The sequence below is a fragment of the Ochotona princeps genome, chromosome 9, assembly GCF_030435755.1.
Source record: "Ochotona princeps isolate mOchPri1 chromosome 9, mOchPri1.hap1, whole genome shotgun sequence".
Classification (NCBI taxonomy): domain Eukaryota; kingdom Metazoa; phylum Chordata; class Mammalia; order Lagomorpha; family Ochotonidae; genus Ochotona; species Ochotona princeps.
The window spans coordinates 68,944,537-68,969,494 of record NC_080840.1 but is presented as its reverse complement, the minus strand read 5'-3'; the positions used below and the strand labels follow the sequence as shown (position 1 = coordinate 68,969,494).

Genomic DNA, 24,958 nt, shown 5'->3' with positions numbered 1-24,958 from the left:
ACTAGATCATAGTACCCGCCAATGAGCATCAGAACAGGGAACAGTTCACATTAGGCTTGGCCATTGACACTAACCAGCACACCAAAGAACCAGGTCAGGAAAAGCAGGTTCTGTGGAGGGTATGTGGGCCCACCCGTGTGGAACTGCAATTTCTGCTGGAGTGCTCAAGAGCTGGAATTGGGGGATGGTGGTGATAGACTGAGCTAGCACGACCATGGTACTCTCCAACACTCATGGGTACTGGGGTTTGGAGCAGGCCGGGCAGATCCATGCCACAGACCCTGAGGGCACACCCAAAATCAGGGTGTGGAGGCAGGTCAGGCCACAACATCCAGCAGCTTATACAAAGGCCTGGACAGGGGCAGACTATAATGTTCTAGCACCCACAGCCACAGCCATATTGATATCTGGGTTTGAGAATAGGCCTGATCGCTTCTCGGCCTTCTGGCTAAGATCAAGTGAGAACAGGCCTGGTGGGGGATCTTGGGAAACCCCCTTAGGTGGGCCTTAGTTCCCAATGATGAGCTTGTGATTCAGGACTAAGTGTCGGTCAGGCCAGGCAGGGCTGCTCCACCCACTGGCCAGTGTGAGGGTTGGTTCTGGAGGGGGGAAGACTGTGTTGGACCAGGCCAACCTTAGCTCACCAGCATGTGCAGGAGCAAGCTCGAGTGCGGATCATGCCAGGCTAGGCTATTACATTTACCACTTTGCTTGAGCCAGAAATGGGAGCAGACTGGACAGGGCTAGGCTACAGGAACTGCCAGCGAGAGTTAGGACTGGGGGCAGGCTGGGACAGGTCAGACTGCAGCATCCAAAGGCAAAGGCCAAGACAAGGGATGTGCTATGCCAAGTTGGGTCAGAGTAACCACTAGCATGTGCAAGATCTGTGGTTGGGGGCCCAGCACAGTAGCTAAGTGGCTAAAGTCCTCGCCTTGCATGCTCCAGGATCCCATATGAGAGCTGTTTCATATCATGGCTACTCCACTTCCTTTCCAGCTCTCTGCTTGTGGCCTAGGAAAGCAGTCGAAGATGGCCCAAAGCCTTGGGACCCTGCACCCATGTGGGAGATTTAGAAGAAGCTTCTGGCTCCTGGCTTCAGATAAGCTCAGCTCTGGCTGTTGTGGCCACTTAGGGAATGAAGAAGCAGACAGAACATCTTTCTCTCTCTCTCTCCTCTCTGTAAATCTGACTTTCCAATAAAAAATAGATAAGTCTTTAAAAAAAATTGTGGCTGGGAACAGCCCTGGTTAGGAAGTTGAAGGGTTGTGGTTCCCACTAGTGGGTGCGAGAGTTGGAATGGGGGGCAGAGATCTGGGCTGGACATGAGTGAGGTGTCCCTGCAGTGACTCTTTGGTCACAAATCCTAAGTAATAGGAATATCCCATACCGAAGTATTCCTTTGAAGGGGAAAGGACGTTTAACATCTAGTGAATTGCCTTGCCTTATGTTAACCCTTTTTTTTGTATTAAAACAGGACAATTCAACTGCAAATATTATATTTAAAGATTTTCTTTCTCTTAAAAAGCCAATAACTTTAAAAAGAGAGAGAGGCATTTTTAGTAGAGTTCTGAATGTAGGCCAGTCTCACTGGAGTTAGCTGGAACCTCAAATTCTGTTTGTATCTGCCTGACAGCTAGGGAGCCTGAGCATTTTTTCTTATGTCTATTGGCGATTTTAGTTTGTTCTTTTGAAAAATGTCTGTTCATTTCCTTCATCAAACAGGGGTGTTTATTTTGCTGCCATCGAGTTTCTGAAGCTCTCTATACATCCTGGATATTAGTTCCCTATCGGTTGTGCAGTATGCAAAGATTTTCTCCCGTTCTGTTGGTTGCTTCTTCACTTTGTTGGTTGTCTGCTTTGCTGCACAGAAGCTTTTTAGTTTGATGTAGTCCCATTTGTTCAATTTGGCTTTGATTACCTTTGCTTTCGGCGTCTTTTCCAAGAAATCTTTCCCAATTCGTACATCTTCGAGAGTGCTTCCTAAGTTTTCCTCCAACAACATGATGGTTTCTGGGTGCAGCCCAAGGTCCTTGATCTATTTAGAGCTGATGTTTGTATAATGTAACACGCCGGGGGTGGAGGGGAATGTCTTCCTTCTTACTGTTGCAGGCTGTTATCCAGTTGTCCCAGAAGCATTTGTTGGAGAAACCAGACTTTTCCCCTGGATTATTTTCAGTTATCTTGTTGAAGATTAGTTGACTGTACATGTGCAGGCTCCCTTCCGGTGTTTCTATTCTGTTCCATTGATCTTCTCTGTTTCTGTACCAGTACCAGACTGTTCTGGTAATCATTGCTCTGTAGTACGTCTTGAGGTCTGGAATTGTGATTCCTCCTGCTTGATTAATATTCTTCAGGATATCTTTGGTTATTCGTGGTTGCTTTTACCTCTTAAACCCCATGTTAGTATTAAAATGCAAGTGTTACACACATGACAATTATCCTGGCCTTCAGCTAATTAAAAATTTTTCTTTTATAGGTGAACAATCAACAGAATTAATAATTTTTCTCACTCAAACAAGGAAACTAAAAAAATACTCAGGTATAGATCTTGGGCATATTGGCTAAGAGAAAAGTTTTAGAAACACTTAGAAATGTTTGGGGAACCTGGTGCAATAGCCTAGTGGCTTAAGTCCTAGCCTTGCATGCACCAGGATCCCATATGGGCACTGGTTTGTATCCCAATTACACCACTTCCCATCCAGCTCCTGCTTGTTCCCTGGGAAAGCAGTGTAGGACGACCCAAGCCTTGGGACCCTGCACCCGCATGGAAGACCCAGAAGAAGCTTCTGTCTCCTGGCTTCAGAACGGCGCAGCTCCAGCCATGGTGGTCATGTGGAGAGTGAACAAGCGGATGGAATATCTTTATCTCTGTCTTTCTCTCTCTCTGTAAATCTGACTTTCCAATAAAGACAAATAAATCTTTAAAAGGAATATGTTAGGGTGCTAATTCACTGAATGTACTTACAGCAGTCAAATGATGCTAATAAGTGCCACTAGATGGCAGCTTAATATTGCATAATTTGAAGTTCTGTGAACTAAGTTTTTGTTCTTATTTTGGGAAAGGACAAGATAGAGAGAAGAGTTAGAGAACAGGTTATGAAAATCTACCCAAGGGAGAATCAAGAGGGTGGAATAGGGTAAGGACACGTTCAAACGGACAGAAAAACATTTAATCAGGGTGAAGCAGAGAGGATGCATTCCAGGAAATAAGAAAGGACAGATCAACAGCAGAGGGGTACCTGGAGACTGACAGACACAGGAAAGCAGTGGACACAACGGTGTGGTGTTGCAGTGGCTGATACTCCAGCGGCATTCAACTAACAGCCATAAGAACTTCACCAGCAGCCGAACTCCACCAGCAACCAGGTGCGAAGGGACTTTCACTGGGAGCTTGGGAGGTAAACCCAGATAGAGAACTGTCTGTCCTGCTGGTCTGTTTGATTTGACCAGGAGCAGAGACAGAGCAGCAGATCCCAGACGGACAGTGCGAGAACAGGGTAGATTTCACAGCCCAGTCGGCCCCCTAGAGTCGATTTGGGCACCATTTTGAGTAAGGAAGCAAAGGCAAGAGAAAGGACTGAGCATGTGCTGAGCTGGGAGTGAACTCATTTCTGTCTCAGTGAATTGCAGCAACGTGGTATTCTACAGGTTCCACCCAAGACAGGTCTGGGTATCCCTCAGATCTGACGGCCAGCAAGCCAAGAACTCTAGTAGTGATACATCAGGTGCCATTTTGTACACTGTGGCAAACGCTTTAGGACTACACAGGAGAACAGTGAACTGCGCATGTGCAGAGCTCGCGAGAAACTCACTGAGTTCAGCGAATTGCACTGGTCCCACAGGAAAATAATACCGACTTTGGCATCGTATGGGTCAAAATAGGTCTGTGTGGCACCCAGAACTAATGTCCAACAAGTTCCGACAAGATCATTGCCACCAACAACCTAACCATATAGGACACCTGGTGTCTCTCTAATCCTGGGACTTGCTCCAACCAGAAGGGGGAGAAAGGTTGCAAAGACAATGGTGCAGCCTCAGCACGGTATCACAGGAGGTGGAGAGTGGTGAGCCAGGAGCTGGGGCTGTGGAGACCATGGTGGAAATCTGACACAAGGACCCAGACCTGGAACTCGCTGGAGGTTGTGGCACAAGTGGCTGCAAGCAAAGAGTTGCGTACCAACTGCAATAAGTAAAATCGCATTGTAGACCTGTGGGTGACCCAGCTGAGAAACCTGCCCCAAGGAGAAGACTCTGCTAACCAGAAGTACAATGACCAAGAGCAAAAGAAGAGACAAAAGCACAATGAATATTACTGAAGATTCCCCTGCAAAGGAGCAAAACCCTATGCCAACCTCAGAATTAACTGAGGAAGACATTGAGAAAATGGGGGACACAGAATTCATAAGACTCATTTTAAAGATTCTGATCATCAATGAGAAGCTCATACAAGAGTTCAAAGAATTTAAGGAAGCAATAAAGCAAATCAAGGCTGATATATCAGAAATTAAGAATACAGTAGAGCAAATTAAAAGTACAATGGAGAGTCTCCAAAACAGAATGAAACAAGCAGAAGAAAGAATCTCAGAATTGGAAGATATTTCCTGCCATCAAGGGGGAAGCAAACAAAAAGCTGGAAGCAGAACTGGATCAGGCCAAAAAAAGTATTCAAGAATTGAAAGACACTATTAAGAGGCCAAATATAAGAGTTATGGGAGTCCCAGTAGGTGCAGAAAGAGAAGCTGAGTTTGCAAATGTATTTAATAAAATAATAAAGGAAAATTTCCCTAATCTAGGAAAAGAATTGGGAAACAAGATCCAGGAGGGACACAGAACTCCCAACAGGCTTGACCAAAAGCGATCTTCACCAAGACACATGATAATCAAGCTCTCTTCAATTGAACATAAGGAAAAGATCCTTATATGTGCACGTGAAAAAAGTCAATTGACATATAAAGGAATGCCAATTAAACTCACAGGAAACTCTACAGGCAAGAAGAGAATGGAGTGACATATTCCAAATTCTAAAAGAAAAAAAATGGTCGGCCCAGGATAACATACCTGGCAAAACTTTTCTCCTTTGTCTTTGAAAATGAAATAAAATTCTTCCACAGTAAAGAAAAGCTAAAAGAATTTGCCTCTTCCAAACCTGCCCTACAAATGATACTTCAAGATGTTCTCTTGACAGAGAAGAGGAATAGCACCAAACAAAACCAAAGACAAATGTGAAGAGCATCCCAGTAAAATGACAACAGAAGACTAAACCAATGAACAACCCGTTCCTAAAATGACAGGACCAAGGTACCACCCATACATATTAAACTCTGAATGTAAATGGCTTATGCTCAATCAAACGTCATAAATTAGTAGACTGGAGTAAAAAAACAAAATCCATCTATTTATTGTAAAGAAGAGACACACTTCACCAACAAAAATCAGCGGAAACTATATCGCATGGGTTTTGTTGTTTTCTGTTAGTTTCATCTCTTCAAAACACTTTCTCTGATTAAATCATTCAATGACTCGTAGATCATACAGTGGCATCATTTTCTTCAAGAAGGTTCTTGATTTTCATTTCTTCAGCTACACATTAGTAGCATGCTATTTAGTAGCACGCTATTTAACTTCATAGTGTTGTTAATTTCTTTTTTCTTCCTGATGTTGATTTTGTTTTGTGATTGTTCATTTAAGGGCATGTATAGTAGCTGTGTAATGGAGACTGTCATATCTAGTAACATGTCATTTAACTTCATGGCATTGTAAATTTCTATTTTTCTCTCTATTGTTGATTTTGTATTATGACTTTTCATTTGAGGGGATGTACAGTAGCTGTGAAATGGTGACTAACATCCAGATGTGAGGACACAATGTAGCATGTATTTCTACTTCCAGACAAAGATGGACTTCCAATGAAACTGTTCACTATATCTTGACAATAGGATGCTGGACTCTCTGCCATTGTCCATGCCCGCAATGATGGACATATGACTGTGTATGAAGAATTATATTTTAGTACTGATATAGAGGAACTAGGTGTGGGGAGGGAATTGGGAGGGGATAAGGAAAATGCCAGGAGCCTATGGAACTGTATCACAAAATAATAATAATAATAAAATGCAAAAAAAAAAAGAAAATCTACCCTAAAGTAAACAAAAGTATGCAAAATTCAAGTCCACATATTTTCCTAGTGTCGTGGACATTATAGCCAAAAAAAAAAAAAAAAAACATAAAAAACGCTGAAAGTGATAAAGGATAAAGCTTTTGGCTTTCTTTCTGTAAAACCACATGTTATCTTAAGCCAATGTAAACCAAAATTTCAAATATAAATGTAAATTTTTGAGAGAATTTGTCACATGCACCATCTTTGCCATTGCTTGGCCACAAGGGACACCTGGCCACAGAACACCAGCAGATCACAAGCCAGTGTCAGGATTATTTTCTGCATGGAATTATCTGTCCCAGTTTCAGATTTGATGAAGATTCTATTAAGTCCATGCGTCACTGGTCCTTAGGCCCAGCCCTTTCGTGTATCAGATCCTCTGGGGAGAGGAGGGGTCTTTGCACCACAGCACCAGCTGCTTGCACTTAGAGCAACTGCCCTGGGTCAGCTAACAGAGAACTGGCCCAGGCGACTGAGGCCTATAACGAAGTCAGCCTTCTGTCTCTTCTCACTGTTACAATCTTTGCTTTGTTGTATGCTGTTGGAGTCCTTACCTGCCACTGGTCATTATGACATGTTGCTCTGCTCAATAAAACTTAACAAATTTTGGATTACTTGATCACAACACAAGTACAACACATAGATTTCAATGTAGGGTAAAATTACAACAAACTATTTACTATCTCAATGGGAAAAAGAATTAACTCCTATCCAAACTACAAGTTACACATAAACACAAAGATGTAACTTACAGGTGAGTTTCTAGCGGCTTCTTTCAGTTTTGTCATGGTGGTTTGAAATGTTCCAATGAGATCATGTGACCCATCATTATCAAAATCGTAACACTCTACCTGTAATTAATATAATAATAAATATAATTTTATTTAAAAGCACTGGCTGCAATAAATGTGCCCTTCTGAGAATTGCTGTTTTAGTTAGAATAAATGAACACATTTAATAGATAATCTATACTTCCTAGAGAAGCAATACTGAAACCTTTGAACCCCAGCTATCCTTGAAATTGGACACTAAAAAGCCCGGCATGGGAGCCTGGTGGCTGAGGTTCTCGCATTGCACCTGCCAGGATCTCATATGGACGCGGGTTCTTATCCCAGATGCTCCCCTTCCCATCCAGCTCTCTGCTTGTGTCCTGGGAAAGCAGTCAAGGACGAACCAAAGCCTTGGGACCCTGCACCCACGTGGGAGACCCAGAAGAGCTCCTAGCTCCTGGCTCCTGGCTTCAGATCAGCTCAGCTCCAGCCACTGCTGCAGCTTGGGGGCTGAGTTGGCAGACTGAAGATCTTTCCTCTCTGTCTCTCCTCCTCTGTTATCTGATTTTGCAATAAAAATAAATAAATTTTTTAAAAAGAAATTTGACATTAAGACCTATCACAGGGAAATAAAAAACAAAAATGTTGTTAAATTCCACTTAAAGCAGTTCCCAGATACTCTATGAGGACCAGCATAAGTGCTCTGAGCACAGGCCAACTGGAATTGTATTACTCTCTCATCCGTTCTTTGATCTTATTATCACTATACAATGGCTAAAAAAGAAAGGAAGTGAGTACCCTAGGCAACTGATGATAATATCAGAAAATCCTGGATATTTACAATTGGGAAGTGTATGCTTAGTGGCTATGTGGCTATGCGCCGAGGCTGGGCTTGTGCTATGGGTTAGGCATACTGAAGTCAGGCTTCCCTTATTCTGAAGATCTAGTTCTTAAAATAGAAAAGAAAATTCCAGGACAAAGACTTCTTTGTCTACTAAGAAAGATTCTACATCCTGCGTCATATTGCTTGTTGCTTCCATGTAAGATAAGGTGAGTCTTATGTCAGCCAGAGGATTCTGAACAGATTTCATCATGCTTAGAATGGCGAGACTGGCAGCAATTCAGAACTGTTGAGCTATCAAAACCACTTGAGCAGCGCCCTTGGAAATGCCCCACATGAGCGACCCTGGGATAGGGTGGGAGGTTGGGTGGGGCTTCTCCCTTTACCTCCCCCCTTACCTCAGATATACACATAAAAAGATATGGAGACAATGGTCTTACCCCTTTTCTGTAACCCTTGACCCTTTGTTCCCTAATCAACTATGTAAAGATTATCAAATTTTTTTTTTAAATTTATAAAATATAAGGTGAGTCTTGAATTTGGTTCTTATTAAATGCCTTTTCTCTCTCCCAGAGAGAAGACAAGGTGAGAGCATATTTGATTTACATGTGGTTTTCTGCCAACTTGACTGATGGAGTCAAAGAGTAAATAATCACCATAATACTAGAATATTCTTTCCAAAGGGAAAACAACCAAGATGGCATTAACTCTTAGTTAGCAGAGTTATCCAAGGGAAGCTACACAATGATTGTGAACATTCAAAAGCGATGATTTTAGTACTTTGCAGTCACAACAATCATTCATTCCTGAAAAGACCTATTATGTGTACAACATACACATCATAGTTTTGTGAGGCACACAGCATTGGAATCACCATTATTTCCATTTTATAGAACTAAAATGTGGAGAAATTAAATCAAGAATTAGACAATATGCCTTGTGTAACAACCCACACAGGTAAAGTAAGCTCTGTTATGGACACTTTCTAGAGCCTGTTCTTTAAACCAGAAGCCTGTACGTGGAAAACAATTTGCTATTATTCTTCACAACATTGTGTGCATCACCAAGCAAAATGCTTAGTAGTTTACATGCTTGCGTGACAAAGGAGTACTTTTCTTTCAGTTCTTTGAATTCAATCATTATCATAACTGAAGACCAAAAAAAAAAAAAATCAATCAGTTGATAAAACCAGGCAAGATCTAAAAATGAATTTTAAATAAGAAAAAGGATTTTATTTATTTAAAGAAATTATTTTCAGGCATTCTAATCACTAAGTCTGACAGCTTTGACTCTTGACTTACATATAAAATATCCAATTTTATATCCAAAGGCCATGGGCCTAGCATAATGGCTCAGCTGGCTAATCCTTCTCCTGCAAGTGCCGGCATCCCATACGGGCACCGGTTCATGTTTCGGCTGCTCCACTTACCATCCAGCTCCTTGCTTGTGGCCTGGGAAAGCAGGAGAGGATGACCTTGGGACCCTGCACCCATGTGGGAGACTCAGAAGAAGCTTCTGGTTCCTGGCTTTGGATCAGTTCAGCTCTAGCCATTATAATTAGTTGGTGAGTGAACCAGTAGATGGAAGATTTTTTTCTCTGTCTCACCTTCTCTTTGTAAATCTGCCTTTCCAATAGAAATAAATAAATCTTTTTAAAAAGAGAGGAGAGAGAAAAAGAAAATCAAAAGTGATTCAGTTGACTCTCATGTGTCAAAAGAAAATCAAATTTAAACTTTCAACGATTTTTTTCCCAAGGAAAAATAAGCCCTATTAACGTAAAAAAAAATCCCTTAAGATTGGAATAAATGCACGGATTTTAGGAGAACTTTTTGAATCATGCAAAACAACTTGCTATTTAAAATGTGTTTTCAGTTTACATCTAAGATAAAGTCATGTTTGAAAACATCAAGATTTTGTTTCTAGAAAGTTTTTGAAAAATTAAAAGGGTAACTGTGCAGCTGGCATTGTGGCACAAGTCAAACTGCTTCCTGGGATGCCACCATCCCACAGAAGCACCAACTGGAGTCCTGGTTGTTCTCTTTCCAATCCAGCTACCTACTAGCAGCTACGACAACAGAGAAAGATGCTTCTAGCGTCTGGATCCTTGCCACCCATGGGAGACCACAGTGCAGTTCCAGGCCCCTGGTTTTCAGCCTGGCACAGTCCTTCCCTTTGTGGCCATTTGGGGAGTGAACCAATGAATGAAAGCTCATTCTTTCCACTCTGTAACTCTGCCTTTGAAATAAATAAATCCTTAATTTTAATCCTTAAATTAAAAAAAAATCCCTATGAATATGTTTAGACACTCTGAAACGAATTCATGGTTAAAAGCTTTGTCTTGTTTGGAGACAGACATTACACTGATAATGCTAGCATGTGCTCAAATACAGTCTGAGGTAAGATGAATGGCATGTTTTAACTTCTTTCTTGTTAAGGAATGGAAACTAGTGCCAAGGGGTGTCTAAACAATATTATCACAGTGCTTGTGAAATTTAAAGCTATGCATATGTTGTGAAATTTAAAGATATGCATATGTACAATGCATATCTTTAAATTTCATACATATATCCATCTGTATATATGTAAAAGAACACACACATCACGCAATACTACATCCAGTTAGACATTCCCATTTGACGTTGGGTGGCAGCATGCAGCATTACTTCTGACTCATTTGATCTTATGGAAATAACACATGCCAGAGTGACAACACATTGCAGCCAAGAAACTACTGAGATGCGTACTTTGTACTCTGTTCCACAACTGTTTACAGTATAACAAACCAGTTTCAAACAGCACAAGAATCACAGAGGCGTGAGTTTCTGATGTCACAAAGAAATGCAGAACTGAAGAAATGAAGTGAATGATGATGTGGCAAACCAAGGCGTGTAACATCAGGGAGAATTCAAGAAACTTTGAAGAATGGAAGACATTCACCAGAGAAATCTCAAAAACTCAGTTTACTTACTATAATAAAATAGCTCTGTAGGCATGCCACTGTGAGTAAAAAAATGTAAAAACATTGTTTTCTTGTTAATACACAATTATAACAATTAAATAGTTATGGCCACATTATGCCCAGCATTTTGTGACTTCTCAACTCTAACGATGTGTTCTGGTTTTAATGTGAAAAGTGGACATTCTGGATTTGTCATGACAAAAAAAAAAGGTAATCTTTATAGCTACTACACAACAATAACCTTGTACCTAGATTTTTACTGCTGAAACCCCATAAAAATCATACTTATATTGATTTTGAAGGTACTCTCTACAAACTACAAATAATTCTACGGATCCAAGAAATAAAGCAGTTTTCACTAACAATAATAATACCACCTCTGCTGTGTTTAATTGTTTATAAACTTTTCACTTTCACTCATCTTATTTTTACTGTTCTAAGACAGAACATACTATTTCCATTACATTTGAAGAAATAGGGTGATCACACATCTTACATCAGCTGAACGTAGAGTTGCACTGTGGTCTGACTACAACTCCCATGCTTACTGCAGAGCACCGCCTGCCTTCTTGCTTCAACCACAGCAATTACATACAAAGTGAGGAAGAGGATAAAAGGGAGGAAGGTACAACTGAAGCAAGGAAGGAAGGAAGGGGAGACAGAGATCCAGTAAAGACAACGATTCTACAACAAAAGTGTCGTGACTATACAAGTATTTGCATGTTTAGGCGTGCGTGCTTGGGCATGGGAGTTAGAAGTTCGTAAATGTCTATAAATAAAAAATATTTTTTTTAAAAAAAGGCACTTCTGGGCCCGGCGGTGTGGCCTAGCACCTAAAGTCCTTGCCTTGAACGCCCTGGGATCCCATATGCGCGCTGGTTCTTATCCCTGTTGCTCCACTTCCCATCCAGCTCCCTGCTTGTGACCTGGGAAAGCAGTTGAGGAAGACCCAAAGATTTGGGACTCTGCACCCCCGTGGGAGACCCAGAAGAGGTTCCTGGTTCCCGGCTTCGGATCAGCACAGCACTGGCCGTTGCGGTCACTTGGGGAGTGAAACATCAGACGGAAGATCTTCCTCTCTGTCTCTCCTCCTTTCTGTATATCTGACTTTGTAATAAAATAAATAAATCTTTAAAAAAAAAAAAGACACTTCTGATTTTCCCTGTTCCTACTCCACCTCCCTAGCCCTCTAAAAGTAAAACCTCTAAAAGTTTTCAAGGAATTACGTCTTGTAAAATTAGAACAGAAAAGTCACCACTACTCTCCTCTGCCTAGGGTCAGAGGGCTCTCTGCATTCCTGTCAGGTAATGCTAGCTTTACTTGCAAGAAACACACTAAAGGCAGAGATCATAGTTACAGTCTCCTATCCACAGAGCAAAGGAACCTTATCAAAAGGAAAACTATTTTAGTTGGATATAAAATACATTATACAACTGATTAAATTTTAGAGAGACATATTAACCATTTATGCCTATTAATTAAAAAATGACAAATTTTTGCCAGAAACTTTTTTTATTTTAGTATATTAAGACATACAAAGCTCAACTCCAGGAGCTAGCATTGCTGTCCAGCACATTAAACCACCACTTGCAATGCTGGCAACCCATATCTAAATGCCAGATGGACTCCTGGCTGCTCTACTTTCAATCCAGGATCCTGCTAATGTGCGTGGGAAGTCATTGGACAATGACCCAAGTTTTTTGGGACCCTGCCACCCATGTGGAAGAATTTCTAGCTCCTAGGTTTGGTTGGATAAAGGCTCAACTGTCGCAGACATTAAGGAGTGATGGGAGTAACAGATGGCAGATCTCTCACTTTTCCTCTCTCCAACTTTTAAATAAATAAGTAAATAAATAAATAAGCATTCCTTTAAAATAGGTCAACACATGCATTTTGCATGTGTATGTTTGTATATTAAGACAGTTTCTGATTTATGTTGGTTTGATTTAATGATTTTTCAACTTTATGATAGTGAGAAAACAGCATGTATTTTAGTAGAAACTGCTATTTGAGTATGAAATTTGGATCTTTTTCTAGGCTATTAATATAAACCTGGATACTCCCATAGTGCTTGGCAGTGACCGTGAACCACAGCTCCCAGACAGCCATATGATCAGGAGGAGAAACAACTACACTCTATTCAATATACTGCATTGCTGGAATTGAGCTATGTGGAAGGTTAGGTGTACTAAAGGTACTTCGACTCAGGACGTTTTCAATGTAGGATGAATTTTTCAAAATGTAACCCGATTGTAAATTGCAGAGCCTGTATATAATTCCAAATTACCTTGATGATTTTGTCCATATCTCCGTAGCATAAGGAATTAAGAGAGATTTTAAAAGGTTTCCAAACAGGATTTAAGTTGTTTTTAATAACCTATAAAAAGAAAGGTTCAAAGGCTTGTTAGAAAAATTTTCAGTTCATAACACTTTGTACTTGCCCTTCCTTGTTCTTGCTACGTTCTCCCCAGTCATCTCTCCTTTCTTTTCTTACTCAACTATTTCAATGAAAAACTAAGATAACATTGTACAACTGTCACATAAAAAATATAATAGATTGTCCGACTGTGGAATATTCTAATGAAAGAGAAAAACTATTTGTAAAATCCATAAAATTATCATAAAGTGCATTTACAAACTACAGATTATAGGGTTTACTCTTACTTTGTTTTGTTGTGTTTTAGAACTTGAGGTTTCACTGTAGGACACAGTATATTTGATTTAAATATGGACTGGAAAAGAGTAAGGAAGAATCTTGCTATGTTAGATTTGAATTGGAAAAACAAACCTAAATTCGTGATTGAAAATCATAAATATGTACACACACATAATAAATGGAAGGACAAAAATAGACACAATTCCACTTGTGTCCCTTGAAATAGCCTAAAAGCAATGACATCATAGTAGCAATGGGCACATCTAATATTCGTATCTTGGTGTCTGAATTTTACTCCTCCGATTTATAGTAACGGGTGCTTTGAGGAAAATAACATGTTCCAATTTTGAGACAAGGAAAGTTAAAGTAAAGGTAAACTGAGGATATCTGTTATCATAGGAAAAAAGAATGCTTGAATACTGGTAAGATCATGCTAAAACCAACCCTAGAGTCACTTGAAGGAAGTGTCCTTGAACTATACAAATTAAACTGAACAAGAATGACAGTAATGAATAATTACTGTGTTATTATACACTGTTCCAACAATGCCTGAGTTTACAGTGATAGTACATATTAAAAGACAAAAAGTGAGAGAGAAGAGACAAAGGAATTCCTATTAATCTGAGTAATAGGGATGAAAGACTTGGGGGAGGGATCACTATTTCACAGCTTCCACTATAGTAACTGACTTAAGAAATAATTAACTGATACTAAAATCAGTACGTAAAATGCCACAGAGCAGGTAATGCATTCAACCTCAAAATATCATAATATATACTATCCATTAATTACAATTGGGGGAGAAAAATGAACTTCCTGATAGTGAGATCTGTCATTTCCATATTGAGCAGGCTGACTCCATGGACTCCCTGATTATGTTCTTGACAGCAACGTAAGTTTAATCTGGACCCGGTGGTGAGAAACAGCAATCTGGCCATGCTGACCAACAGGTTCAATGGGATAAACACGAGAGGCAGGGAGAACACATATGCTACCTGAAATACAACAGCCAGATGATTGGAAACCAAAACCGATCTAAAACATGTAGGGGACACCTGAGAAGATCTGAAGCTGAATGGAATATTTAAAGCTGGTATTAAATCAATGGTAGTTTTCTCAGGTGTGGCTGTATAGGATGTCCCTGTTCTTGAGAAATTCCTGCTCTAGCACTGAAAGCTACAGAGCCTTGTATCTGCATCCCACATCAGGATGGTTTAGCAAAAGGGATGTCTATGCATACCCAAGTTCATATGCATGTGCGTGAATGGCAGAACACAATAGTGTGTAGATGTGATGAGGCGATGAGTTCTGGCAAAGCATACATATTTAGTTCTTTAGGGGGCTTAAATTTTCTCAAAATGAAAATAACCGGACATGACAGTATAAAAGGGTATATATGTTAGCCTTGTGTCCTAACTCATATAAATGTTTTTATAAATATGTAACTTTTTAAGGTTCAGATTGCGCCCCCCACCAAGGAAACTTGCACCCTGCATTTTAGATTTAGATACTTACCTCTGTTCGATGAACCATCAGCCAGTTTCCATCAGATGTCTGTTTGTGGAATTCCAGATACGGATCTGACTTTCCAAATAGATCCTAGGTAAAGTAAGCAAGCAAAGGAAAAGCATAAGGTTGTGAAGCCATGCATTACCATACTCTAAACATGTTAACAACTACCTCAAGTTCACCCCGTAAGTGCAAATGTAGTGCACACAAAGCCACTGCTGTCCTCACCGCCTTATAACAGGCTGTCTTACTAAGAGCTAGCTATTGAAGGCATTTGTGTTGAATGCTACTAATCCAGAATGTCATATCTTTACGTCTCAAGTACAACATGGTGTTAAAATACAATGATCAAATGGACCATAAAGTATGTTTTCAACTTGTTTTTCACTGTTGATAGTTTTCATTTACATAGCAATAATGGTTTTACATAAATTATATCCCAAATATTAGCCATACTGACTCTAAAATAGGGCAGTTAGCAGAGAGACAATGGATTTAAAGGAATCAAATAACTTTCCCCCATTATTAGTGAAACAATTGATGGACATAGGCCTTGAATTCATATTTACTCTTATAGTCAACACCCTTCCACTAATACCATGCATTTCTTTATGTACACAAAGGAATGGAAATAGATAAATGTAACAAATTTCACAAATACTTAAACACAAGCTGTATCTTCTATTGCCTGTATGTAACATAGCACTTCTTACAAAGTTCAAGTATGGTCAGTCCCCAAAAATATCCTCATTACTATCCTCAGTGTGCGTGCGCACACACACACCTGCACAGACAACACACACACATTCACACAGAGAAAAAATTCTGGAAGGATTTACAGAGGTTAGACTCAGGTAAGATTGTAGATTGTTTGATTTTCTTATTTTTACTAACCTTCATTTTGACTTACATACTCCTTCACTTATATTACTTCCTACATTTTAAAATGAAAGTATGTATATGAATTCTACAATAATATATGAAGATACACTAAATTATGAAGATACATTAAATTATTATCCTACAAGTTATGCAGATATACTAAATAGCCCTAAGTTACTTGATTTATTCCTAAATTCACCTCAGTATTAAGAACTAACATAACACTATGTCAATTAATTCCATAATGATGTAAATTTGTGCTGATGGTATGTTGGAGCTTTCAATTGACTGGGATGATGCTCTGCTGGCTCTGTCTTCAGACCAGAGAGGGTATACCTAAGAAGCCGTTGGACTTGACTGGACAATAAGATGCTGGACTCTATGTTTGGTATACGCTTGCAATGGGGGAATCTCAACTGAACTTGAGCTGTGGTTATGCAACAAGGTGGAGGAATCCACCATGGTGGGAGGGTTTGGGGAGGGGTGGGGAGAACCCAAGTATCTATGTAATTGTGTCACATAATACAATGTAATTACTGAAGTTAAATAATAAATATATAAAAAAAAAAAAAAAAAGAACTAACATAACATTATTTTCCTTTCAAGTATAAAGCTTAATGTCAAGGAAATCGCACATTTGGTATAGCTGAAACATAAAGACTATGAAGAACTATGTTTCTAAGAAAAATATTGCTAAGTAGACAAAATAAGCTTCTCTTTTTAGCACACTAATAACTAACAACACTATTGTAGATAGAAAAATTAACTGTTCAAAAATACATTTAGAGAGACACCTCTGTCTCCAGCACTGGCATCCCATATGGACACTGGTTTGAGTCCCAGCTGTTCCACTTCTCATCCAGCGCCCTGCTTATGGTTTAGGAAATCAGTGGAACTCCCTGCACCCATGTAGGAGACACAGAAGAGGTCCCTGGTTCCTGGTTTAAGATCAGTTCAGCTCTAGCCATTGCAGCCAGTTGGAGTGTGAACCAGCAAACAAAAGATCTCTCTGTCTCTCCTCCTCTCTGCTTTGGGCCATCCTCTACTGCCCTCCCAGGCCACAAGCAGGGAGCTGGATTGTAAATGGAGCAGCCAGAACACAAACCAGCACCCATACATGATGCCAGTACGTGCAGGTGGATAGTTAGCTTGCTATGTCACTGCGCTGACCCCATGATGTGCTAGTTTCAAGTCCCACCTGCAGATGCCTTGGCAGAGTTACATGATCTCACAGGCTGCTGCTAGAGAATCCCCACCCCTGAGTTGAGAGAAGTAAAGGGAAATGGCTCTGCTTATCCACTTAAAAATGGACATACATACACACTTTCATATACACACAAAGAGAAACAGTAGAAGTTAGAGGCAATTAAACCTTTCTGTGATGTGCAGATGACGCATCACAATATTGTTTTATCTCCTCAAAAAAGAATCTGTGAAGTAAAATGACATACTTCTTGACATTGGCATGATCTACCCACCTTATTATCCAGTTTTCTGGCTTCCATTTCAAACAAAACCACCCTGTTATCTTTTATTTCTTCAGCTGAAATCTATACACAGATAAGAGAAACAAAAGGAAATACATGTTAGGGATTCTGATATAATTTAGAAAGTAAGTACTTAATAGAATATAAAGTGTATCCCAACATCAATGGGTTCTAAAAGGCTCACTAAGAAAATAGTGCCATTAAAAATGATTTACTAGCACTTCTTTTACATATGGAAGAAATATGTTCCCAAAGTATACCAAGTCTGTGTTACACAACCGTTTTTAAATGAAATTGCCAAACTCTATCTTTCCCATTCCAGACAAAATCAAAGCCCTGGAGGAGGGATGGAAGCTCACTTCCCAAGATGAGCACTATAGCTCCCAGACACCAGGAAGTCTGAGTCAATCAGATCTACGAAAATATACAAGCTGAAACATCAGATCAACATTTTTAATCCAAGGAAAGTCTCAATGCACTTTAAATTCCAGATTATCATGTTCCAACAGCAATCAAGCAAGCTAATTACTGATAAGGCTCTCTGCCCTCCAAGTCAGCAACAATGCCAACATTCTTGGGCCTTTGGAAATCTAACCTGGGGCACAACAGCTGTTCAGAGAAAAGGATAGATCTTTACAAGAACCTCAAACATGACCTCTCAAGAAGGCATTTCTTCAGGAGAGAGCTAAAGTTAGAAAACGACCAGTCAAGGCAATGGTTACCTACTCAGGAATTTTAGAACAAAAGGTGTTGAAAAAACTTAGCGTTAAATAACTGGAAATGTAAACCAGGATAGAACATATATTTGTTTGCCCATGCCAGGAAGTCAGAAATTTAACAATCTGTGTGGGAAGATGGGCAGCAAAATGCAAGCACACACTAACAAAAATGATGGCTAAAGAGTTTATAGACTTGAAGATCATGCCATAATACAACCTCCCCCTGGAATGAAATCCACTGTGAAAAGTGCTTATCATCTTGAGTGCCAAAGTGATCCATCCAGAATATTACGTAATTTCTAGCTTGAAAATTGTCACTTCCATGGAGGAGGGGCAAGTATGTAAAAACTACGCCTGACTACTACAGGCAACTTAACCAACTGAAAGAAGCAATTGTCACACTGCATTGCTCTCCTGTTTGACCCCACTCATTGTCCACATGAGCTCTATGGTGTGATCACCATAAGGCAAGAGGGGATGAAACGGAACATTTGATATCAAATGATAAAGCAGCTGATATGTACAGTTTCAGCATATCCTATTTTGCTCATCCCTGAGACAAAAGGCAATTATCCTATCCTTACCGTAATGCTCCCTTTTCCTGCAGGCTTGCCATTCTTAAGCACCAGTGGTCGGGTGAGTCTCTTACTGGATACAATCTGTTAAAATTGGAAAGTGATAAAAAAAACAGTGACTTCACTTCAACACGCAAATTTTTTAACTGCATAATTTCGAAAAAGGAAAATAAAGTTCACTTAAAGTCATCAGATAGAGAAACACTAAGTCCATTCCCATTCCTTAAACATATAGAGATTATAAGACCCAGCACATTAGCCTCGCAGCTAAAGGCATTCACTTGAAAGTGCTGTGATTCCCATATGGGCACTGGTTCTAATTCCAGCAGCCCTGCTTCTCATCCAGCTCCCTGTTTGTGACCTGGGAAAGCAGTCAAGGACGGCCCAAAGCCTTGGGACTCTACACCTGCGTGGGAGACCCGGAAGAGCTCCTGGCTTAGGATCGGTGCAGCTCCAGCGTTGCAGTCACTTGGGGAGTGAATCAACGAACAGAACTTCCTTTCTGTCTTTCCCCTCTGTATGTCTGACTTTTCAATAAAAACTAAATTAATCTTTAATAAAAAGATATAGAGGTTACAAAGACCCTTAAAGTGCATCTATACATTTAAACTCATTGCAAAAGATTTCCAAGAGGCCCACGCCTCCATACCTACAGTCTCCATACCTACTAGTTCCTTATTAACTACCTCAAAGTTCAACTTCTTCCTAATAACAGAAAGAGAAGATTTTCTTCAAATGCGCAAATCACTGAGCTGAAACTCTGTAAGTAAAATGTGGACCACAGAACACTTGTTCAGTGGGATTCAACTTTCCGACTGACATACAACTTCAATACCTAGGGCCCGGCAGCATGGCCTAGCGGCTAAAGTCCTCGCCTTGAAAGCCCCGGGATCCCATATGGGCGCCGGTTCTAATCCCGGCAGCTCCACTTCCCATCCAGCTCCCTGCTTGTGGCCTGGGAAAGCAGTTGAGGACGGCCCAATGCATTGGGACACTACACCCGCGTGGGAGACCCAGAGGAGGTTCCAGGTTCCCGGCTTCGGATCGGCGAGCATCAGCCCGTTGCTGCTCACTTGGGGAGTGAAACATCAGACGGAAGATCTTCCTCCCTCTCTCCTCCTCTGTGTATATCTGGCTGTAATAAAATGAATAAATTAAAAAAAAAAAAAAAACTTCAATACCTAACTCCTACAAAATATGATTTTGCTTAAAATAGAGTACTTCAAATAGTTCATGAAAAATGAACTAAAGGACAATCTTGATGTAAAAATCTCAAATCTATGCAATATTTACATAATATAAATTTTCCAAGGACTTTTTTATGCTTCCTTATAAAGTACACCTAGATATTTTCTTTTCTATTATGTATTTATTTATTTGAAACAGAGAATTATAGAGAGAGAGAAGGAGGGAGGAATCTTCTTTCTATTGGACATCTCCCCAAATGACCACAATGGCCAAGCTAAAGCCAGGCACCTGGAATTCCATCCAGGTCTGCCACCTAGATGCAGATGCATAAACACTAGGACCATCTTTCATTGTTTTCCCGGGCACATCAGCAGGAGACTGGATCAGAAGAGGAGATCTGGGATTTAACCTGGAGCTCACAAAAGTTGCCAGCATTACAGTTGGGAGCTTAACCCTCGCACCACAAGGCCAGTTCCCCCAGAGACTTTTTTTTAAGGTTTATTTATTTTTATTGCAAGGTCAGATATACAGAGAGGAGGAGAGACAGAGAGGAAGATCTTCCATCCAATGCTTCACTCCCCAAGTGATCTCAACGGCCAGAGCTGAGCTGATCTGAAGCCAGGGACCAAGAGCCTCTTCCAGGTCACCCACGTGGGTGCAGAGTCCCAAAGCTTTGGGCTGTACTCTACTACTCTCCCAGGCCACAAGCAGGGAGCTGGATGGGAAGTGTGGCCACCTGGATGAGAACCGGCACCCATATGGGATCCCGGCATGTTCAAGGTGAGGACTTTAGCTACTAGGCCACAGCGCTGGGTCCCTCTAGAGACTTTCAAGCAGATTGATCTATGGCAAATCTCAAACTATTTAGAATTTTGCTATGCTGATTTTTTCAAAGAATAAATAATTGTATAAATTTCTGTTTGATATCATTTATCAAAGTTTTAGACATTCCATATTGCCCTTGAGATACAGTAAATGTCCTGATCTTAAAACGGTTCAACTGAAAATTAAAGCTGTAAATGTCATATTTTAGTGATGAATGCTACACACTGAAAAAGAAAAGACCCTCCCTCCTGAAGCCTTTCCTAATCTTTACACACGCTAATACTATCTGCTTATAGATCATATTGAGCCAGGAACAAAATGGTGAGCCATTAGACACCCACCCCGACAAAGCTCATCATGCAGTGGAAAGACCACAGTGTGCATATTTCACCACGTGTTTCTACAGTGGTAGAGAGAATTAAATGAGCTCATGAAAGAGCTCCAAACTAGCCTAGGGGACCTGAGAAGGCCTACAGGAGGAATAAGGTTTAAATCAGCACACCTCAGTTTGACAAACAGCAAGCCAAGTAAAGGGCTGGTGGGTGATATGGGGTATTAGGGGCCAAGGGCTGCCAGTCATAATACTTCAAATCTCAGAAAAGCTACTGTTACTTCAACAAAATGTATGACTTTACCATAAAGACAAAGTTCTACTGAACTCTGGGAGCTACAGCAGCAGCACTATTTATGGAAACATCCCATTAAAAACCCCTAACTCAAAAGAGTTAACAGGAGTTGTCATAAGCATAGTCCTTGCCCTTACGAACAACAAGGGAAACAAATTCATGCCAGTTATTCCAATAGATGAACTCAGACTTTGAGGTGATCACACGCTTTTCAACTGTAACTATCAAAGAAACAAATACAGCAACTGTTTATACTCACTTGTCCGAGAGTACATTCGCATTCTCCTAAGAAATCGTCATCGCTCAGCTCGACTGTTTTGTTGTCAATATCATAAATTCCAAATTTCAATTTCTGAACCACTTCAAAGTAGTAATCAATAATAAATGTCTTAGAAAATTTAGGATTCAAGCAATTCTTAACTTTTTCTGTGCGCTCAACCTGTACTCAGATCCCAAAACAAAGAAAAAGAAATTTCCTCAGATGAAGGGTATATTTGAACTTGAACATCTTTATACACTAAATGCAATTAAGTACAGACACAACAACTAAAGGCAGCTTCTACGTGCATAAAAAATGCCACAAGCAAAGATAAACTTGCTAAACAAGTTACAGTAGTAGAAAGGATGTTGTTATTTTTACTATTTTAATAAATTCTTCACATTGTTAAAAGAACAAGTCAGCTCACTTTTCACCTAAGGTATTTAATATTACCTCATACCACTGTTGACCACTTGTATTCAGAAACAGCACACATAAAGGGTCCGACTTGGACCCAACGTCTGCATCCAGAAGGTTGTCACAGGAAATATTCAGCTCTACTTTCGTGACACACTGGGCAGCCATCTTTGGAGCTGTGAGAAAACCAAGAAAACAAAGCAAGTGAAACTGTGTCTTTAAGAAGTAACTTCTGTGGCTGGGAACTCGCATTTACTTTCAATATGTTGGTTACTCATTACTATGTCAATTAATTCCATAATGATGTAAATTTTTGCTGATGGTATGATGGAGCTTTCAATTGACTGGGATAATACTCTGCTAGCTCTGTCTTCAGACCAGAGAGGGTATACCTAAGAAGACGTTGAACTTGACTGGACAATAAGATGCTGGACTCTATGTTTGGTATACGCTTGCAATGGGGGAATCTCAACTGAACTTGAGCTGTGGTTATGCAACAAGGTGGAGGAATCCACCATGGTGGGAGGGTTTGGGGAGGGGTGGGGAGAACCCAAGTATCTATGTAACTGTGTCACATAATACAATGTAATTAATGAAGTTAAATAATAAAAAAAAAAAAAGAAAATCAACAAGGAAAAAAAAAAAAAAAAAAAAGAAGTACCTTCTGAACAATATGGGCATAAAAGTCTTACCCACTTCCCTATAGCACCTGAACCTTTATACCGTAATTAACTATGTAAAGAATGTCAACAATATAATAATAATAAAAAAAAAAGAAGTACCTTCTGATTAGGCACTTAACGTAGCAGTTAAGATCCCCACATACCCACATCAGAGTTTGGTTTCCCACCTTCAGTTCACAACTCCAGCTTTCTGCCAATGCAGACTCGGGGAGGCAGCAGGAGTTCCCAGTTCCCAGCCTAGACCTCAATAATACCCCAGGCCACTAAGGCTTACGGGGACTGAACAATTGGATGGGAGTGGCTTTTCTGCCTCTCATATTTTTTCTCTCTGTCTCTCTTTCTCCCTCCCTCCCTCCCTCTCTCTAGCACAAAAAGCAGCAGCACACTTGTTACTAATGGAAGTAGCTGAATGCTTAAAGTGCCACAAAGGACAATGAAAACTTGCTGGAATGACACTGCTCTGTGTCTCCTGCGGGGACACGAGTGTAGCTTATCTTGGTGATACTGCTTTAGTCAAATACTCTTATTTCAATAAAACTCATTCACTAAATGACAACACAATGAGTTTTTTAAGGCAGCACCAGACACACCCCAGTTTTAAGTTTATCATGCACTGTACCATTTAGAAAAAGCCCAGATAAAATCTTGATCCTTCACTAGAAGGTAAACAGTGCATTATGAGGCAAAACAAAACATTAAAGCATTACCTTCTTTATTCATTTACGTAATAAGATAACAAATGTGATTTTTTCCCCCCAATAATTGTGGTAAAGACTCAAACCTGGGGAATGAAGACTCCCCAAATGCCCCTTGTTGGCTTTGCTCCGTCTAATTCTGCACCTCAGTCTTCTCAATCTGTAGTTCTCAGTCTACCCTGCATATTGGGGCTCATCTTGGGTAATATTCAAATTTACTGTTGTACTCCCAAGTAGAGATTGAGTTTAACTGGCTTAGCATGCAAATTGGGCATCAGCTCCTTAGAAGATTCTCTATGGTGACAAAATTGCCAAAGTCACTCTTCTGAAGAGAATACCCAGCAAACAGGTGTATCCGTCCTCTCTCACGACTTGCTACAGTAAGCCTCACTTTCAAAACCCACCCTTCTCAGACTTCTAATCACTACGTGAAAAGGGCTGAGGTTTAGGGCAGGGCTCTTCATGGAGGCTGCCTCCTAAAAGCACTCAGCATTGAGGCTACAGGGTCTCCCCCACAGGTTCCTCTAGTACCCCGTTGCCAGAGGGGATGAGCCTGCTGCCCGCCACCCAGCCTCCCGGCCCGCAAGAGACAAACAGACAGGCAGGGGTTCTGTCGAAGCAGTTCCGATTTATTGGGGAAATTCAATTTCTTATATAGGGTAAGGGATAGCCTCAGGCTGGGAATTTTGGGAATTCCAGGAGGGGAAAAACTAGGAATCAATTACTAGGACAATGACTATGGAAGCCACCTCCCATAGGCCAGGGGTAGGTGAGCGAGATGGTCCTGGTCAATCAGTATTTCCTTGGAGCTACATGACTCCTGCCCTGGTTCACACCCAGGGCTCTGTCCTTGGCCGCCATCTTGCCCATCAGTGACCTGGACTGTCAGTCGCCATCTTATTGACTTAGTGACCTTTTTGCCCCTGAGCCCCACAGAGGCCACGCTGCTTTCCTCTCTGAAACCTAATGAAACAGAAAGGAGTACAGATGCCACCAGAAATTCACATAGGGCATTGCATTGCAGCTGGATGCCCACTTAGCCCGCTTCTAGAAGCACAGGTGAATGCAAGCAGAATGGTAGAACAGACTGTGCAGGTAGTCACTACCTCCTTAAAATGTGCAATATTTAATCATGTGCTCCACTGAGATATAGTTGAAATTCTAGGACAACAGGAAAATATCCAAAATCCATCCTGAATACAGTAGTAGAATTTCTGACCTGGCAATGTCCAAAAGTAACGCCTATCACAGAACTTCTTTTAATTACTCTTTCAAAATAGTAGCAATCATCTATGTCAAAAATCAATAGTAGAATAAAAAATAATCAAAAAAATTAAAAATAAATAAAGGGTCCCATGCAGGCATAGTGGCTAAAGTCCTCGCCTTGAGTGCACCATGATTCCATATGGGTGCCAGTTCTAATCCTGACAGCCCCACTTCCCATCCAGCTCCCTGCTTGTGGCCTGGGAAAGCAGTTGAGAGCAGTCCAAAATCTTGGGACCCTGCACCTGCGTGGGAGACCTGGAGATCCAGAAGAGCTCCTGGCTCCTGGTTTCAGATCGGCTCAGCTCCAGCCATGGTGGCCCCTCAGGGAGTGAACCATCGGACGGAAGATCTTCCTCTCTGTCTCTCCTCCTCTCTGTATATCTGACTTTGTAATAAAAATAAATAAATCTTCAAAAAAAATGTCACCTCTCAGGCTCAGCACAA

General features: G+C 40.6%; 1 protein-coding gene across 2 annotated transcripts in view; it reads right to left on the bottom strand.

Moving 5' to 3' along the window:
• The window catches only part of CPNE3 (copine 3), a 68,142-nt gene that overhangs the window by 15,230 nt on the left and 27,954 nt on the right, over nt 1–24,958 (bottom strand). For both annotated transcript variants that reach the window (XM_058668775.1, XM_058668774.1), the window contains exons 2-8: nt 21,907–22,046; nt 21,454–21,633; nt 18,565–18,639; nt 17,253–17,324; nt 14,899–14,982; nt 13,015–13,104; nt 6,910–7,008 (exon numbers count right to left, since the gene is read on the bottom strand). In XM_058668775.1, coding sequence (XP_058524758.1) covers nt 6,910–7,008; nt 13,015–13,104; nt 14,899–14,982; nt 17,253–17,324; nt 18,565–18,639; nt 21,454–21,633; nt 21,907–22,038 — 732 coding nt within the window. In that variant the 5' untranslated portion in view covers nt 22,039–22,046. The remainder of the gene's footprint in view (nt 1–6,909; nt 7,009–13,014; nt 13,105–14,898; nt 14,983–17,252; nt 17,325–18,564; nt 18,640–21,453; nt 21,634–21,906; nt 22,047–24,958) is intronic.